At 44.5% G+C, this 19,638-nt stretch overlaps 1 protein-coding gene across 1 annotated transcript in view; it reads right to left on the minus strand.

The window, feature by feature from the left end:
* Nucleotides 1-3,635: 3,635 nt before the first annotated feature.
* Nucleotides 3,636-19,638, minus strand: part of LOC134336709 (ras-like protein family member 10B) — a 149,729-nt gene continuing 133,726 nt past the window's right edge. Inside the window, exon 4 of the mRNA XM_063031096.1 lies at nt 3,636-7,181. Coding sequence (XP_062887166.1) covers nt 6,911-7,181 — 271 coding nt within the window. The 3' untranslated portion in view covers nt 3,636-6,910. The remainder of the gene's footprint in view (nt 7,182-19,638) is intronic.

The following is a 19,638-nucleotide window of genomic DNA, read 5'->3' on the forward strand; positions in this document are numbered from 1 at the left end:
ATATAGGCAGGTGGGAAAAAATAAGTACTTCGGGAATATAAGAAATGCAAGAGAACACTTAAGAAATAAATCAGGAGGGCTAAAGGGAGGTATGAGTTTGCTCTAGCAGTCAAGGTGAAGGAGAATCCCAAGGCATTCTACAGATATGTTAAGAACAAAAGGATTGCAAGGGACAAAATTGGTCTGCTGGATGAGCAGAATGGCAGTCTATGCATGGAGCCAAAAGAGAAGGAGGAGATTTTAAATGGATTTTTTCTATCTCTATTTACTTTGGAGACAGACACAGAGTCTATAGAAATGAGGCAAAGCAGCAGAGATGTCATGGGCCTTATACAAATTACAGAGGAGGGGGTGTTTGCTGTCTTGGGGCAAATTAGGATGGATAAACCACCATGTGTTCCCTTGGACCCTGTGAGAGGCAAGTGCAGAAATTGCAGGGGACACTATCAAAGATATTTAAATCATCCTTAGCGACAGGAGAGGTACCAACATTATTGAAGGGTATTCTAAAACACAAGATATATGAGTATTTGGATAGACAGGGACTGATTGGGGATAGTCAGCATGACTTTGTCTGTGGTAGGTAGTTTCTAACCAATCTTAGAGTTTTTGAGGAAGTCAGCAGGAAGGATGATGAAGGCAAAGCAGTATATGTTGTCTGCATGGACTTCAGCAAGGCTTTTGACAAGATCCCACACGCGAGGTTGGTCAAGAATGTTCAGTCACTTAGCATTCATGATGAGGTAGTGAATTGGATGAGACATTGGCTTTGTGGGAGAAGCCAGGGACTGGTAGTAGTAGTTGCTAGTGGAGTGCCGCGGGGATCGGTGCTGGATGCAATGTTGTTTGTCATCTGTATCAACGATCTGGATGATAATGTGGTTAACTGGATCAGAAAATTTGTGGATGACACTAAGATTGGGGGTGTAGAGGACAGTGAGGAAGACTATCAAAGCTTGCAGCAGGATCTGGGCTAGCAGGAAAAATGGGCTGGAAAATAGCAGATGGAATTTAATGCAGACAATTGTGAGGTGTTGCACTTTGATAGGACCAATCAAGGTAGGTCTTACACAGTGAATGGCAGGACACTGGGAATTCACTGAAAGTGGTGGCACAGGTAGATAGGTTTGTAAAGAGAGCTTTTCTCACATTGACCTTCATAAATCAAAGTGCTGAGTACAGGAGATGGTATGTTGTGCTGAAATTGTATAAAACATGGGTGAGGACTATTTTGGAGTATTCTGTGCAGTTTTGGTCACCTACCTACAGGAAAGATGTAAATAAATTTGAAAGAATACAGAGAAAATTTACAAGGATGTTGGCACATTTGGAGAACCCGAGTTATAAGAAAAGATTGAATAAGTTAGGACTTTATTCCTTGAAATGCAGAAGATTGAGAGGAGATTTGATAGAGGTATGCAAAATGATGAAGGGTATAGATAGGGCCTTTTCCATTGAGTTTGTGTGGGACTACAACTAGAGTTCATCGGTTAAGGGTGGAAAGTAAAATGTTTAAGAGGAACATGAGGGGAAACCTCTTTACTCAGAGGGTCATGAGAAAATGGAATGAGCTACCATCTTAATTTTAATATCTAAGAGAAGTTTGGATAGGTATATAAATGATAGGGATATGGAGTGCTATGGTCCAGGTGCAGATCAATGGGACTAGGCAGTTTAGAAGGCCTGGCATGGACTAGATGGGCTGAAGAGCCTATTTCTTTGCTGTTTTCTATGACCCTATGACTGTAATGGGTCCACTCTCGGGCTGGAGGGGCCACACCTCGTATTCTTTCTGGGTAGCCTCTCAGTGGATGGCCTGAACATTGATTTCTCTAACTTCCAGTAATTTCTTCTCCCTCCCCTTCTCACTTTTTAAATTCCCCATTCTGGCACCCCTCTTAACCCTTCCCTTCTCCTCACCTGCCCATTACCATCCTCTGGTGCTCCTCCTCCTTATCTTTTTCCCATGGTCCACTCTCCTCCTCTATCAGATTTCTTCTTCTTTAGCCCTTTACCACTTCCACCTCTCACCTCCCAGCTTTGAATTTCAATCCTCACCCACCTACTCACCTGGTTTCACCTATCACTTGCCAGCTTGAACTCCTTCCCTATCCCCGCACCCCGCCCCCACCACAAACACCTTATTCTAAATGATTCCCCCTTCCATTCCAGTTCTGATGAAGGATCTTGACCTGGAACATTCTCCAGAGATGCCCCGCACCTGCTGAGCTCCCCCAGCATTAATTGTCCATGTTGGAGGCACTGTTCCCTCTAAGCTGTGCAGGTGCATGGTCGCACAGTCACAGAAATGCTCCCATGCACTTGGCATTTGTTGCCAAGCAGCTGGAATTATCTTTTAAATAATGTTAATATAGTTGTGAAATATCCTGTAATTAATTTATGTATTAATGAATATAATCTACATATAAATTTTCTCAGTAATAAATGTACCACAACCTTTACTTTGAAACATTTTAGACCTGTTACAAATTGTAACAATAAACACAGAATGCAAGTCTGTAGCTAATTTTTAATAAAGCACCGGCCGACTTAACGCTGGCACCATTTGTCAAAATATTTTACTTTTGCCATTGTGCCTGTTGGTTGCTTTCACTGCCTGACACCGTTTACTTGTGTTGTGAGTTGTGGTTTGTGTTTGTTTGATGTCCATATTACAAAAAAGTAATTAAGTACCGCACATTTTTCAGGCTGTTTAAAGATTTCCTGCTCAGAGCAATGGTTGGTCCACAAAGCTATGAAGTAAAAGAGGGAACATTGGTGGGAAGAAAGAAATTGTCCACATTTCAGTTTCTGCATCATCTGAAATGTTGATAATTTTATGCACCTCCCCTCCACACACACAGAGCCAAATGTTGCTTTACCCACTGATATCCTCCAGCAGATTGTTTTTTTGCTCCAGATTCCAGCATCTGCAGTCTGTTGTGTCTTCTTTTAATTATTCATGTCTAGTTGCCCTTGAAAAGGTGGTGGTGAGCTGCCAACTTGAACTGACCAGCTTTCGAGGTGTGGGTATACCATAATACTGTCAAGGAGAGTGTTCTTGCATTTTGACCCAGTGATGGCGAAGTGATGGCGATACATTTTCAAGTCAGGATGTGTGATTTGGAGGGCAATTCCTAGTTGTGCTGTTCCTCGTGTGTTTCTACCCCAGTATGATTGAAGAAATATTTACAATTGGACAAGGAAGTACTGTAAATAAAATTTATTTTGCTCGATATAGCGCTTTTTCAGTAAATGTATTTATCCAGTTTTAGGATGGGAACTTCTTTACTCTGAGTACAAGAGAGAGTGGTACAATGTGGAATATTAATAATTGCACAAACCCATCAGTATGATTAATAATCAGAATACATACAATGCAAGTGAAGGATCAGTTGGTAGTTAAACTAGTTTACTGTCTCAATCAGACCACATTACAATAGTCATCAAAGTTGCTGGTGAACGCAGTAGGCCAGGCAGCATCTCTAGGAAGAGGTGCAGTCCACGTTTCAGGCCGAGACCCTTCGTCAGGACTAACTGAAGGAACCATAAGAAGAACTCTTCCTTCAGTTAGTCCTGTCCAAGGGTCTTGGCCTGAAACGTGGACTGCACCTCTTCCTAGAGATGCTGCCTGGCCTGCTGCGTTCACTAGCAACTTTGATGTGTGTTGCTTGAATTTCCAGCATCTGCAGAATTCCTGTTGTTTACATTACAATAGTTATGGTTTGCTGAGATACTATTGATTGGGACCACAGCCAATGGGCTCCACCTATGACCTTAACGTGTTTTGGACCTGAATGTCCAAGTCTTCTGTTGACTTTCACTTCAGGAAGTAAAGCCCTTCCCTTAACCACTGCTGATCTTTATTGTAAATAAAATAATAATTCAGTTAAACTTTTTGGTATCTTAAGCAATAGAATACATGCTGGTTAATGGCCCAACTAATTCCCCAGGCCATTCTATTTGATAAAGCTATGTTCAAGATGTGTTAATGTATAAAATGGACTCATATAGAAAATTCCATCTCAACTAATGAGAGTCAAGGATGAGGAAGGAGCTCCTGATGTAGCATTCACTCTTACTGGAATTTAAATGAATAGAACCATGGGAAAAGTAGAAATAATATGTAAAATTCACTTCATCAAGATGTGATGAACATCTTTTCTCCAATGAAGTTCTTTTGAAGAAAAGCTACTGTTGTTCTAGGAGAGATGGGGCAGCCAATCTGTGCAGAGCAAGATGCTACAGATGGCAGAGATATAGCGAAAGACCATCATTGATACGAATTTACTCAGCTCAGTGTGGTCCATGAGGGACCATGTCTGGGAGAGTCGGCCAGTGCAGCCAACAGCCAGGATGCTCATTTATAAGCCAGTTGGACTGTCTTCTGTGAGGTTATTCCACATTTACTGGTAAGTAGGGAAATGGGATTGGTCTGTGAACACGCAATGGGCTGAATGGCCTCCTTCTTTGTTATAAGAAAATGGTGAAAGCGAAAGGTGGGTGGGCCATTAAGTTTCTCTGTGGTGTGCATGGACTACGGCTAAGGTAAGGAGGGTTAATAGGTCTCACTGGTGTAGTCATTTACAGAGTAAAAACTGGACTTCAAAGCTAATGTTTGCATATAATACTGTCCAATGGTGTTTGAGGATAATGCCAAATAGAAATGGCCTTCACCCCTGACACCAGTACACCGTGACCAAACCTGGTATCCATGGGAACAAGAAAAAGCCTTTCCCGTATCATCAGAGATTTTACATCGTTACTGGGGAGCAACGAAGCTACTGTCAAAAGTCTGCTCTAGATGCACATTGCTCGAGTATTTTTATTTAAATTTTGTTTAGAAAATAATTTCTAAAATTACAAGCGAATGCCCTTCAAAAACTTCTCATTGGAACTAAAGAATTTGGGAAATCCTGACCTTTGGAAGGAAGCTACAGAATAATTTTTTAATGAGTGGACCTGAAATAATTGGATACCATCTGCACAATTAAGTCCTGAGCTGATGTGAACATTCTCATTCTGCCTTTGACAGATGGTTATCTGGAATGTAATGTGAATTATAGATCTGAACAGCCTTGCCCCCACCTGTCCTTTGTTTCCCAGTCCCCCTTCAGAATGTCAATCAACATAAGATAATGTGAGCGGTTTAAAAGATGTGAAGATTGATTGACTTCTCCAGGTTAATTATCTTTATGAAACAAACCATCTTACATCTGATAATCTGTTGTCCGATAAGCCACTACATCTATCACCTCTGAGCTCCCTCAGTTGTAATCCAAAGCTATCAGTAACATCACCCATATCACTGTGGTCGAGAGTACTGCTGAGATTTGAAGGCGTCACATCTGCTGGTAATTAGCCACACTTCAGGAGTGAGAAGATGTGTCCATTGGTCCAAGTTATAAAGTGTTGAGAAGATGGATTTTGAAGTGAAGAGAGTGAAAGATATCCCTCTCACCTGGGTGAAGGAATGTGGAAATGTAGGTGCGAATGAGAATTCGTGTTGGCAGGATGAAGTACCATCATAGTATAAAACACTGCGAGAAGGGTTTTCCACAACACAGGGCAATCTTCAGCGATGACTGAGCTCAGAACACAAGAAAAAAGGTCCCTCAAGCCTAACAAATTCTGGTTCTTCCCAGTGCTCAACAACTCCTTATTGACTGAAAAATAAGAGTGGCAGAAGAGAACTCGCCTTGCATGAATGTTCCAGCATTGTGATGCTGTGTCCAATCTTGTAGACAAGGCTCATTAAGGTTCCAAAATATATGCAAACTTACCCTCTGTGTTCCTCTACTGCTTTCCTCTTTTGTTTCCCCTCACTGGCAAAGACAAAGAGAGAGCCAGACCAACCTATGTGTGGCATGATGACACCAGCCTGTGGTGAGATCAATCGATGTGCACAGTCCCACCAGTCTGTGTACACACGGACTCACCAGTTTACATGCAACACAGTCTCAGCAACTAGTTAATGGGTCTCGGAGCTGTGGGTGACCAGGACACTGGGGAGAATTTCATTCTCTGTTGGTAAATCGTGGCATATATCTATTGAGGACATTTTGAAAGATGGCATCTTACACACGGGCACACAGACACAGCTGCTGCCCCATTGTTTCAGTTCAATCCCTATCTCGATGCTGTGTGAGGAGATCACATGTTCTCCCAACTGCTCATGTCAAACAAGTGCAAAGGGCAGGTAAATTGGCTGCTGTGTATAGGTACAGGTGTTGGGTGTTGTCAGTAGTAGGGGCGGGGACTGGTACCAGCATGTGACATGGTATTGGTGGAGATGGGCACTTGTTGGTCAGTATTCTGACTCTCAGCCAGCAGCAGGAGCCCAGTGGTGGACTGGAGCTTCAACCGGATGTTGTGGTCAGTTCCATGGACCATGCGGCCACTGACCTTGAGCCTCGGAGCGTCAGGGCGCCGTGTTCTCAGTCCCTCCGATTCATTATTGCTGAAGTAACTGACGGAAACAAATTGAAGATGGTTGTACAAGATTAGTGAAGGGGCCGGCGTTACAACTCAGCCGCCATTAACACACACAAACGCACTCACACACCAGGAGCAGAGAGAGGAAGGTGAAGGCTGCACGCCAGGCCTGTCTATTCGAGGCAGACATGCACGCGGCAAGATGGAAAACACCGCGGTAGGGCAAAATAAAATCTCTCCCCAGCTCCTGAGCACTGCCACCGCCCTAGCGGTGGAGAATCGCATGACGGCTGTTCCCCGGAGGATCACGTGACGGTGCAGCGGCGGGTCCCCGGAGGATCACGTGACGGCGCAGCGGCGGGTCCCCAGAGGATCACGTGGTGGTGCAGCGGCTGGTCCCTGGCAGAGGACATGACGGCGCAGCGGCTGGTCCCCGGAGGATCACGTGGCGGCACAGCGGCTGGTCCCTGGAGTATCACATCACGGCGCAGCGGTTGGGCCGCAGCGCCCCCTGGAAGCGGATGGCGGTGTGCACGTGCCTGCAGCGCGCACAGCCGACGCTCCGCAGCAGCTCGCTGAAGAGCAGCAGGATGTGCCAGTTGTACTTGGCCGAGCACTCGATGTAGCCGCACTTCCACGTCTTCTTCACCAGGTTGGAGACGTTCCGCCTGGGGATGACGCGCCCTCTCTGCAGGTCCCGTTTGTTCCCCACGATGATGATGGGGATCTCGTTGGTTCCGATCACCCTGGGCAGGAAGGAGAGAGAGAGAGAGAGAGAGAGAGAGAGAGAGACCCGTGGATTATTAGGACGCCAATTTAACTGCTGCTAAAACACAGTTGTACCTTCATTGTTGTTTTAAACAGTCCACAATACTGAGATATCAGAGAAGCAGGGAAGTAACAGCACAGAACCTGCCGCAGGGACAGAAACAGGCTGTCCCTAAAGTGCGTGTGGCCCTCCTGATACCTGACTCCATAGGTTGTCTCAGGTTACAGCATGCTCCGTTCCTGGTTGTCTCAGCTTGCAGCTGGGATCTGCACCAGCTTATGGCCGGGATCCACTTTTCTGAGCAGTTTCTCACCCAGACAATCCGCCAGCCTGGAATGCAGCCCCAAACCGAGGTCCCACTTGACAGAAGATGCCCGCAGCCCAGAAACCCCTTTCAAAGGTCTGCAAAAATCTGATTAGGATGTGCCGACATTCGGTGTCCTCCATTGACCTGGCTATTATTATATTTTCAGGATTGGTGTCTCTGCTAAGACCAGCACATTTGCCCATCTATAATTGTCTTTAAATAAATTCAATTAAATTCAGTTGAGGCATGTATGTATTCTAACCTAAAGAGGCTGGGGCTGAGATACAGAGATGTACAACTTCATGAGAGGTGTAGATACTAAGAAACTTTCCCCTATAGCAGAGGCTAGAGGGTATAGCCTTAAGGTAAGAGGTTTAAAGGGGATTTGAGAACTATTTTTTAAACCCAAAGGGTATTTGCTCTGCCTGAGAAGGTGATGGAGATAGGTAATCTCCCTCTACTTAAGAAGCACCCTTGAAATGGCCAAGGTATAGTAGGCTGCGGGTAATATGCTGGTAAATGGGTTTAGTGCAGGCAAAGGTACTGCCTGTCTCAGTGAAGATTCTTGCTCCATTACACAAGGAAATCCCTTAATGAAGGGTTCACCTTTGCGCAGTTATCACCATGCATCTGTAGATGGTGCTGCGATAGTATTCATTGTGGAGAGCTGCGCATCTTCCATCCCTCAGTAACCTGTTCAACAACTCTTCCACTGAACACTCAGTTATATATTTCTCCCAAAAATCCATTCACACGCTTTCTGGAATTTACAATTACAAATTTCATCATCTAATATTGAAATAATGAGGAAATTGTTATAAATGAAGATAAAGGAAACGTTACACATCAAAGTTGCTGGTGAACGCAGCAGGCCAGGCAGCATCTCTAGGAAGAGGTACAGTCGACGTTTCGGGCCGAGACCCTTCGTCAGGACTAACTGAAGGAAGAGCTAGTAAGGGATTTGAAAGTGGGAGGGGGAGGGGAGATCCAAAATGATAGGAGAAGACAGGAGGGGGAGGGATGGAGCCAAGAGCTGGACAGGTGATTGGCAAAGGGGATATGAGAGGATCATGGGACAGGAGGTCTGGGAAGAAAGACAAGGGGGGGGTACCCAGAGGATGGGCAAGGGGTATATTCAGAGGGACAGAGGGAGAAAAAGGAGAGCGAGAGAAAGAATGTGTGTATAAAAATAAATAACAGATGGGTTACGAGGGGGAGGTGGGGCATTAGCGGAAGTTAGAGAGAAGTCAATGTTCATGCCATCAGGTTGGAGGCTACCCAGACGGAATATAAGGTGTTGTTCCTCCATCCTGAGTGTGGCTTCATCTTTACAGTAGAGGAGGCCGTGGATAGACATGTCAGAATGGGAATGGGATGTGGAATTAAAATGTGTGGCCACTGGGAGATCCTGCTTTCTCTGGCGGACAGAGCGTAGGTGTTCAGCAAAGCGGTCTCCCAGTCTGCGTCGGGTCTCGCCAATATATAGAAGGCCACATCGGGAGCACCGGATGCAGTATATCACCCCAGCCGACTCACAGGTGAAGTGTCGCCTCACCTGGAAGGACTGTCTGGGGCCCTGAATGGTGGTAAGGGAGGAAGTGTAAGGGCATGTGTAGCACTTGTTCCGCTTAAAAGGAAGCGTGATTGCTTTAAAAATATTTCACAGTAGCAATCAGATTCATCTGCTGAACTGACCTCTGGCCTCACTAAATGCCCACCCCATGCAGATTGGTGCAGACTTCTGTAGTTGAACGCCTGGACACTGGTGAAAATCTTGAAGTCTCTAACTGCTGTGAAATGGGGTAGAGGTTGAGAGAATTCCGATGAAAGAAGAAATTGTACATCTTTAGTGGGAATGAGAAACTGTAAGAAACTGAAGGGCTAATTCCCATTGAACTTTTGGGGTGAGGTGGGAGGCTACAGACTGTTTAATGTCCACATGGCTGAGGCAACAGAGACAGAAGTGAAGGCCAGTGGAAACAAATGTTCTGAAAAATGCGCTGAACTGAGGCTGTGGCTGTGGCCTGCTCCAGGCTTCGTGTCTATGGACCCACTTTTGTTCTGAGTGCTGTTTGCTTATTTTTATTGTTTGCATGATTTGTTTTTTTCTCTCTCTGCACATTGGGTGGTTGTCAGTCTTTTTTTAATGGGTTCTTTTGGGTTCTTTGTGCCTGCCTGTAAGGACACGAATCTCAAGGTTGTACAATATATACATACTTTGATTATAAACATACTTTGAACTTACAGGGCGGGAGAAGAAGATGGCAGTGCGCCTGCGTGTGTGCAGCCCTCTGGTGAAAAATGATATCGTATCTGTTAACTAGGGGCCGTGGACAATTCTGATTTGATGGAGAATGGATGTGAAAGCACAGAGGAACATCCGGAGAAATTTCTGAAACGCTTGTTCACTGCTGTCGTTACTGTGTGGTCGGGAATCTTTTGGAAGGGAGGCCTCAAAATCCCCGGCCTTGCCTGCTATTGGCGACCGAGAAGGAGGTTGAATCGTTCGGACAGAGATGGCGCTCAGTACTCGGTGTCGGAGAGCTGATCAGAGCTCGAAGTTTTCGGGTGACTCAGAGTTGGATTGTGGTCGGCATGGCAGGGAGAGTTTTTCTTCCTTCTCCCGTCTGCGTGAGATGTGGGAGATTTGAGAGACTTTGAACTTTACTGTGCTCATGGACTTCTTCATCAAGTTATGGTATTGTGCACTGTTGTAACTGTATGTTATAATTATGTGGTTTCGTCTGTTTTTTCAGTCTTGGTCTGTCCTGTGTTTTGTGATACACACTGGAGGAAATAATGTATCATTCCTTAATGCATGCATTACTAAATGACAATAAAAGAGGAATACGTGTCTTCATAATCTAAAATGGTGGATTGCTCTACCAGCGGTGGTGGTGGAAGTAAGTATAAAAGTGGAGTTTAAGAGGCATTTCGACAGGCAGAAACGTGCAGCGAATGGAGGGATATGGGTTATATCCAGGCAGATGAGATTAGTTTCATGTAAGATCATGGTCAGCACAGCCACTGTTGGACAAAGGGCCTGTTCCCATGATGCAGTTCTGAGCTCTAATACCCCTAGGGAAGGAATGAATGTAATGTTTCCAAGTCTGGCAATGATGGAAACATAGATGGAAGAGCATGCTGTGATGATGTCATTGTGATTGTGCAATGGGGTGAGTAATTGAGCAAAAACCTGGCAAATGGAGCTTGATGTGGAGAAGTGTGAAGTCACATAAGAGGCAGATGATTATCTTAATGGAGTGAGACCACATGTGTGTGAAGTACAGGTGTTCTAGGGCATAAATCCCAAAAATACTGGCAGGCTGGTCCCACAAGTCGGTAAGAAGAAGTCGGCCTTTATGGCAGAGGGGTTGGACTTTAAGATAGGGATGTTTTCTCCTAGTTGTGCAGGGTGTTGGTGACATGTCACTGGAGTACCACACACAGTTTTGGGTCTGTTTAACCTCTTTAAAAGGATATAGTAGCATTGAATGCGGTCCAAAGGAAGCTCACCAGGATAATCCCCAGCATGAAAGTGATGTCCTATCAGGAGAGGCTGGACAGCTTGGGCCTGTATTCCCAAGAGTTAGAAGAATGAGGGGTGGTGACTTTGTTCAAGCATATAAGATCATATGGGAGTGCAAGAGTGTTGATATTCAGATATTTTCATCAGTGGGGGATACTTGGACAAGGGAACGTTCTCAGTCTTTTAAAACTAATGTGTCTAGAAATTACTTCTCTCAGAAGCTGGTGAATCTGTGGAATTCTCTGCACCCGAGGGTGGTGGCGGACAGGTCCTTTCAGGTCCTTCAATATATTTATGGTGAAGAGAAATAATTATTTGTAAAATCAAGGAATGGGGAACTGGCATAGAGGAGGAGTTGTGGCCAGTATGAAACATTCACGATCAAACCGAATGACAGGGCAGCCTAGAAGGGCTAGTCTGTCTACTCCTAAATCATGTTTTGGTGTTCATAAAAACAAGTTCACACAGATAGTCACACATTGGTAAATGCATAAACGCACACACACATATACACACATACACAAATTCTCTCAACGTCCCTCCCTGTCAGAATCTCTCAGGATCTTCTGTATTTCAGTTTAGTCTCTCCTCACTCTCCCAAAATCCTGTGGATACAAGCCTAGTTTTTTCTAACCTTTTCTTATAAGGCGATTTTCCCAATCTCGGTATCAGTCCAGAAAATCCTTGTCTAAAGTGCTTTCAACACAGTTCCGTAAACAAGTGTTCCATAAGTACATACAATACTTCAGATGAAGCTTCATTGTAATTGCAACACTGCCTCCTTACTTTTGTATTCAATTCAATTCTCTTTGCAATAGATGATTGTATTCCTCACCTCTTGTGCAGCCCTGCTTACAAGACTTCTGTGAATCATGCACTAGGAAACCAAGCTCTCTCAGCATCTCAGAGCTCTGCAATCTCTCATCAGTGGATAACGTGCTCTTTCATTTCCCTGCAAACCCCTCAATTCCTCGCCAGTGTCGCTGACAGAAGCGTCACGGGAGATTGAAACATTGAGACAGGAAAGTGTACACTGCTGTCAAAATAAGTGATGCTGCACACTGTGACATCGAAACAGTGAGCTGTTTACCTCCCTTCTCGCTGTGGCAGGTGTGATATCTCAGTCTCTCCCTCGTTAGAGAGAGAGAGAGAGAGAGAGCCTGTGGGAAGTTAAAGTGTTGGGATGGGCAGTTTTTTTTTAACTCTTTGAGGGCTTCGCTATTGCTTACATGGCAGGTGCTGTTGGGGGGGGTTGATACTTTTGCTAAGGCAGGTGGGGGGAGGGGGAGTCTTGATGCTTACTGCCGCTTGTGCGTGGGGAGGGGGCTTTGGGCGTTTAATGTTTTTCTGCCATTCATCTTTTTGGGGTTTTTCTTGTTTTGTGGATGTCTGTGAAGAGTAAGAATTTCAGGTTATATACAGTACTGTATACATTCTCTGATATCAAATTGAACCTTTGAACCATTGAAATTGATACACTTCCTTCATTATACGTATAGGAGTGGAAGAACCATTAAACAAAAGCCTTTGAGAAGAAGTATAAGTTCCATGCAACACACATAAAAGTTGCTGGTGAACGCAGCAGGCGTTCCATGCCATTACTTTAAATAATTTACCAAGCTCTAATCCTAACCTTGTCTGGATATAAATGCAAGATAGAAGCTACCCCACTATTCTTCTGTCCTGGTCTCTGCAAGCAGTAAGCACCATGCATGGCAAATCTCAATAGAGTCAGTGTGATGATACTGAGGAAAGATTCAAATGAGGGTGACCATAAATCTTCACATTAAAAGCAGAGTAGGCACATGAGGTTTGCTTGCAACTGGAACTTTGTCCTGCAAGCAAAGTTGTGAAGGAAGGTGCCACTGACATGGGAGAGTTGATTTCTAACACCCTCTGTTCTTGAAGCTGAGTGGCATTATACAGGAGAATCTGCAAGTTCTGTTTTGGACCTGAAAGTGAATTCTGAGCTATTTATTTTAGAACTTTTTAAAGTAACTTTTCAAAAAGATTGCTTGTGTCATTGAATGATAGAAAATGATGTTAGTGGGTTCGGCCTAGTACATCACGGGTAAACCCTCCCAACTAGGCCATGCTCTTTCCTCGCCGCTGCCATCAAGTAGAACGTACAAGAGCCTCAGGACTCGCACCACCAGGTTCAGGAACAGTTACTACCCCTCAACCATCAGGCTCTTGAACCAAAGGGTATAACAACACTCATTCTACTTCTGGTGTTCCCACAAACAATGGTCTCACTTAAGGACTCTTCATCTTGTTAGTTCATGCTCATTATTTAATGCTATTTATCTATATTTACCTTTACACAGTTTGTTGTCCGTTGATCCTGTTTACAGTTACTGTTCTATAGGTTTGCTAAGCATGCCCACAGAAAGACAATCTCAGGGTCGTATGTAATGACATGTATGTACTCTGATAATAAATTTTACTTTGAACTTTGAAAATGGTAAGGACAAATTAAAAAATTTGAGGTAAATACTTGGTATTGCACAATAGGCTAGAATTATTCAGGGGTTCAAATAGCAGAGATGTAGTATTATGGCTGTGGGGGGGAAAATGTGGTAGTTCTAAATAAGCAACCTTTAAAAGGTGTACTTAAAGGAATAAACCTTCAATCCCACAAATTAGTGGACACCAGCCCTCCCCAATGAAGAATTTGAAGATCATAAATAGACTAGAGGGCTTAGTGTGTATTAATTCCAAGCCCTTGGAGTAATGAATTGGAGTGACTACAAATTAGCGTCAAGTGCTGTTAATTCTTTGAAAGCATTTTGATGCTAACATCAGCTGTCCCTGGAGGTTATATATGATTATATCAAATCTAAAGTTTGGGATGTCTATTGCGAAATGAATCAAAGCTGTTTTCAGTAAAATTTTGAAGTACTAATGGTAATGCCCATCTCTGAATGCACACCACAGGGGTTTAGTGCAGTGAGATTAAGAGCTGTGTAATTTAATGGATCTCCACCTGAGTTGTGAAGCCCACCTAATGCTGATATGCATAGTTGAATAATGTGCTGGCATGACTGGAGATCATCAGAGGCAGAGGGAGTAAGGATAAAGATAAGCTTTATTTCTCACATGTACATCAAAAGAGACAGTGAAGTGTGTTGCTTGCATCAATGACAAAAACAGTCTGGGGATTGTGCTGGTCTGTGGGCAGCCTGCAAGAGTCACCCTCTTCCTGGACGAGTAGAGATGGCTAAGGAGCACTGACTGCAGGTGAAGACAGCACTGCGAAAGTCAACAGCTTGGGTTTAGCAAAACTAACCCAGCAGGAGAAACCTTTATCAGGGTGAAGAGTCACAACTGGCTAAAAGATTTAGAAGCTCTGGTAGACCTTGATCACAGGTCAAGAGTTATGAAGAGTGGTTCCTTGACATGATATTTCACGCTGCCTCTCTTGGCAGATGCTGCTCGACCTCCTGAGTATTTTCACCATTTTCTCACGTCCAGCATCTGCAATTTTTTGTGTTGACTGTACGTCAGTCAGAAAGAAGCACAAGGACAGCATTTGCTTGGGAAGGTGAAGTTTCTTCTCCCAGTTACCCACCGCACTTTATTTATTTATGGATACGGAGTGGGACAGGACCTTCTGGCCCAACGAGCCATGCCACCCAGCAATCCACTAATCACAGGACAATTTACAATGGCCAATTAACCGGTACGTCTTTGGACTGTGGGAGGAAACTGGAATACCCTGAGGAAACCCATGTGGTCATGGGGAAACCATACAACTCCTTACAGGTGGTGCCAGAACTGAACTCTGAACTCTTAATTCCCCGATCTGTAATAGCATCACGCTAACCACTACTCGACTTGGAATGCGTCAGGCCAAACTGAGCTGACCAATAAGTGTGAGTTCCATGGGGTAGTATGCTTCCCATCTCACAGAAGGATGTACCATTTAGCTCAGTACCACAGCAGTGATCTGCTGTGCATCTGGGGAATGGACCAATAGAAAGCATTATTCAAGGGCTGATCACAGGAAAAAGGCAAGTGTTGTTGCGCTGGTGCTGACATCACTGGCAAAGTTGGTGTTCATTGGATGTCCCTACTTGCCCAAGGTGACTTTTGGGAAGTCACACCAGGATAAGACTTCCGCAGTGTCTCAGTGAACCTTGTAGGTACATCATTTATCTATTTATCTTTAATCTATTTTGATAGAGCACAGAATAGGCCCTTTTGGCTCTTCTCTGCCCAACAACTCCCAATTTAACACTAGCCTAATCATGGGACAATTTACAATGACCAATTAACCTACTAAGCCGGTACATGTTGGGACTGTGGAAGGAAACTGCAGCACCCTGAGGAAACCCACGTGGTCACAGGGAGTATGTACAAACTCCTTACAGACAATGGTGGGAATTGAATGCAGGTTGCTGGCACTGTAAAGCATTGTCCTAACCTCTATGACACCGTGCTGCCCCAGGGAGTTCCCTCAGAGTGGGGTCATAGTACACAGGGTGGGGAAGAGGCTTTTGAAAAACTCTTCTTTATCACTTACTGAGTATAGCAGTTGGGATGTTATGCTGCAGTTGTACTAGACATTGGTGAGGCCGCAGCTGGAATTTCGGTTTTGGGCAGAGGCTTAAGTCATTTCACTTTAGTTCAATATATTTAATTATTTTCAGGCATTTTACAATGTTTTCAGTATCGTTCACCAGATAACACTCAAAGACATCTGTCAGTAGTATACATAGTAATGGGTACACTACTTTGCATCATCAAGAAATGTAACATGGAAGCAGAGTCTTCTGCCTGATGTGTCTCTGCCAGCCATCAAATACGTATTTATACTAATCCCATTTTCTAAAACCCAGCCCATTGCCTCCCATGTCATGGTATCACGTGCATAACTAAAGTGTTGTGAGTGTACCTGGCTCCATCAAACCCTCAGGCAGTGTGATCCAAATTCAAACCACCCCCAGGTGAAAAAATAATGCTGACACTCTTACCTTAATCCTATGCCTTCTGGCTATAGAACACTTCTGCTAAGGGGAAAATATACTTACTATCCACACTGTCCTTGACCCTCGTAATTTAGTGTAGCTCAGTCAGTACTCCCAGCCTCCTCTGCTTCAAAGAAAACAAATCCAGCTTTTCCAGTCTCTTGTCATCTCAGGCAACATCCTGGTGATCACCTTCTGCACCCTTTCCATTGTAATTGTGTCCTTCTGATGCAATACACAGTCAACTTTATGGCCAAGATCTTCTCTTAATGAAGGACCTTAGCATGAAATATTAACTCTTTATTTCCCTCCATAATAGATGCTGCCTGACTTTCTGAGATCCTCCAGCACTTTGTGTGTGTTGTTCTAGATATCCAGTTTTTGCAGAATCCTTACTATATGTCCTTCCTATACTGTGGTGACCAGAACTGCATGCAGTACCAGGGCTGGGATCCAATCAATATTTTAATTAGTTGTACCATAATTTCCTTGTTCTTACATTGTATGCTCGATGAATGATGTCATGTATTCCATATTCCTTCATAACCACTTCATGTCTCCACTGTAACTTCACTGATCACAGGCTTTCAATTACAACAGCAACTCGTACATTATTTTCAGTCTCTTATCCCCATGTTTATTTGATCCTTAGGTCCCATGGCCTCATATTATGGAGCAGTCTTCCTTGTTGGACCTTGTCAAAGGCTTTGCTAAAGTCTATCTAGACTACATCAACTGTACAACCACCTCTTGCATGGAAGGGAGGTAGTAGAGTGGGGGGTGGCACCAAGGGTGAATCGATACTACAGGTACTATCCCAGAAAACAAGCCTGATCTAGCCTGGTCTGCTTATTGTCAAACCTTCCCTGTTGTTGGGTCTCAATCCTGGAAGTCCCCCCCTCAAGAACACTAAGATGGTGCCTTCACCTGCACGATCCCAGTGGGTCAACACCACCTTTTCAAGGACAAAGAGAGATGGGTCCTGAGCAGCCTTCTTCAAATGCTACAGATCACCTGGTAAAGATATCCCTTCGGTACTCTTGGGGAGGGGGCTCTGGAAATTTGACAGTGATGATAGTAACAGTTGTATATTCAAACCAGGACAACCTAACGCTGAGGGACTTGAAGGTGGAGGCATTCTCTGTGCCAGCCTCATTCATCTCTCCAGGTGGTAGAGGTCATAGGATGGGAGAAGCCATCCCAGCTACAGGGCAGAAGTGAGGAGTGTAAATCTTTCAGAGGACGCCCTTCAGGCAGTTTGCTTCATCCTGGATGCTGTTGAGCTTTTCAAGTTTTATAGAGGTGCTCTCAAACAGGCAAGTGGGCAGTACTTCACCTCAACCCTGAAGTGCCTTAAATTCAGTAATCTACTTTTCTTCTTGGCTTTATTGATTCGCAAGTCCCTTGCTCTAACATTGTCACCCTCAGTAAAATACTCAAGTTAGTCTTTCTTTGGACGAGATCAAGTCCGTCCACGAATCTCTTGTAGATTTGCACACACACTTAATTTGTTCTTGGACTTGTATAACTCTGCTCTACCTGCACAAAGTACCCTTATGTCTGGAAAGGAGAAAGAGTTTATTTTTCTGATGGCTCTTTGAACTGTGGAATAATTGTCTCCATCTCACGGCCACTTAACAAAAAATACTCAATTCCTAGTTCTGTCAATGAATAGTCATAAAGAGTAGCTAATTAAAGCTGTATCTACTAGAGAAATAGCAACTTGGAAATTTCTTCCACAATTGTAAATGTTTTTTTTTCCCTCAACTACCCACTGAATCTTCATTCCATCTTAAACATGTTATTCTCAGCCTGATATGGCATTTGCTCTGCCAAAGACTAAGAATTTGAAGAGTCTTGCGAACACAATCAAGTCTATCACACAAGCCAGGCTCCCCTCTGGGTCTGTTCACACTTGCTGCTACCTCAGGAAAGGTGGTGGCATCCGTTAGTCTCATGAGACCATGGATCTGCGTCTGGAAAGTCTCGCTTCAAACTGTGTTAGAGCAGCGTCTGTTGTGGCTGTAGAGGCCCACGCGGGAGTGACAGTCTCGGCTGCAGCGACTGCACTTGAAGGCGCTGTCCTCCAGTGTTGTCTTGGTGCTGTTTTTCCGATGAGTGTGCTTTTCTTCAGCAGCAAGCCTCAGCTTCTCTTCTCCTCTTTTTAGACAGGAAGCATAATTGAGGTCCTCTCCCATCTCAACCATTCATTCCTCTACCCTCTCCCATTGGGCAGAAGATATAAAAGCTTGAGAGCATGTACCATCAGGCTCAAGGACAGCCTTTATCTTGTTGTCACACTCTGAACCCCTGACCTACCTTGTTGTGGTCCTTGCATTTCACTGGTCTACCAGCACAACACTTGCTCTGTAACTGTAACACCATACTCTGCAGCAACACATACAAAATGCTGGAGGCACTCAGCAGGTCAGGCAGCATCTATGGAAATGGTGGCAAAAATAGGAATTTGGTGGCAAAAATAGGAAAACAGATTATTATCTGAATGGTGGCCGATTAGGAAAAGGGGAGGTGCAACGAGACCTGGGTGTCATTGTACACCAGTCATTGAAAGTGGGCATGCAGGTACAGCAGGCGGTGAAAAAGGCGAATGGTATGCTGGCATTTATAGCGAGAGGATTCGAGTACAGGAGCAGGGAGGTGCTACTGCAGTTGTACAAGGCCTTGGTGAGACCACACCTGGAGTATTGTGTGCAGTTTTGGTCCCCTAATCTGAGGAAAGACATCTTTGCCATAGAGGGAGTACAAAGAAGGTTCACCAGATTGATTCCTGGGATGGCAGGTCTTTCATATGAAGAAAGACTGGATGAACTGGGCTTGTACTCGTTGGAATTTAGAAGATTGAGGGGGGATCTGATTGAAACGTATAAGATCCTAAAGGGATTGGACAGGCTAGATGCGGGAAGATTGTTCCCGATGTTGGGGAGGTCTAGAACGAGGGGTCACAGTTTGAGGATAGAGGGGAAGCCTTTTAGGACCGAGGTTAGGAAAAACTTCTTCACACAGAGAGTGGTGAATCTGTGGAATTCTCTGCCACAGCAAACTGTTGAGGCCAGTTCATTAGCTATGTTTAAAAGGAAGTTAGATATGGCCCTTGTGGCTACAGGGGTCAGGGGGTATGGAGGGAAGGCTGGTTTCTGAGTTGGATGATCAGCCATGATCATAATAAATGGCGGTGCAGGCTCGAAGGGCCGAATGGCCTACTCCTGCACCTATTTTCTATGTTTCTATGTTTCTATGAATCAATAGTCAACATTTCAGGCCAAGACCCTTCTTCAAGGCTGAAAAGGAAAGGGGTAGAGGAGGCCATGGACCGACATGTTGGAACAGGAATGGGAATCTGAATTAAAATGTTTGGCCACTGGGAATTCCGCTTTTGGCGGATGGAGTGCAGGCGCTCGACAAAGCGGTCTCCCAGTTTATGATGGGTCTCGCCAATGTAGAGGAGGCTGCATCAGGATACGACAGATAACCCCAACAGATTTGCCTCACCTGGAGGAAGAGTTTGGGGCCCTGGTTGGAGGTGAGGGAGGAGGTGAATGGACAGGTGTAGCATTTTGGCTGCTTGCAGGGTTAAGTGCTAGGAGGGAGATTAGTGGGAAGGGACAAA

This window comes from Mobula hypostoma, chromosome 23 (assembly GCF_963921235.1).
Source record: "Mobula hypostoma chromosome 23, sMobHyp1.1, whole genome shotgun sequence".
NCBI lineage: Eukaryota > Metazoa > Chordata > Chondrichthyes > Myliobatiformes > Myliobatidae > Mobula > Mobula hypostoma.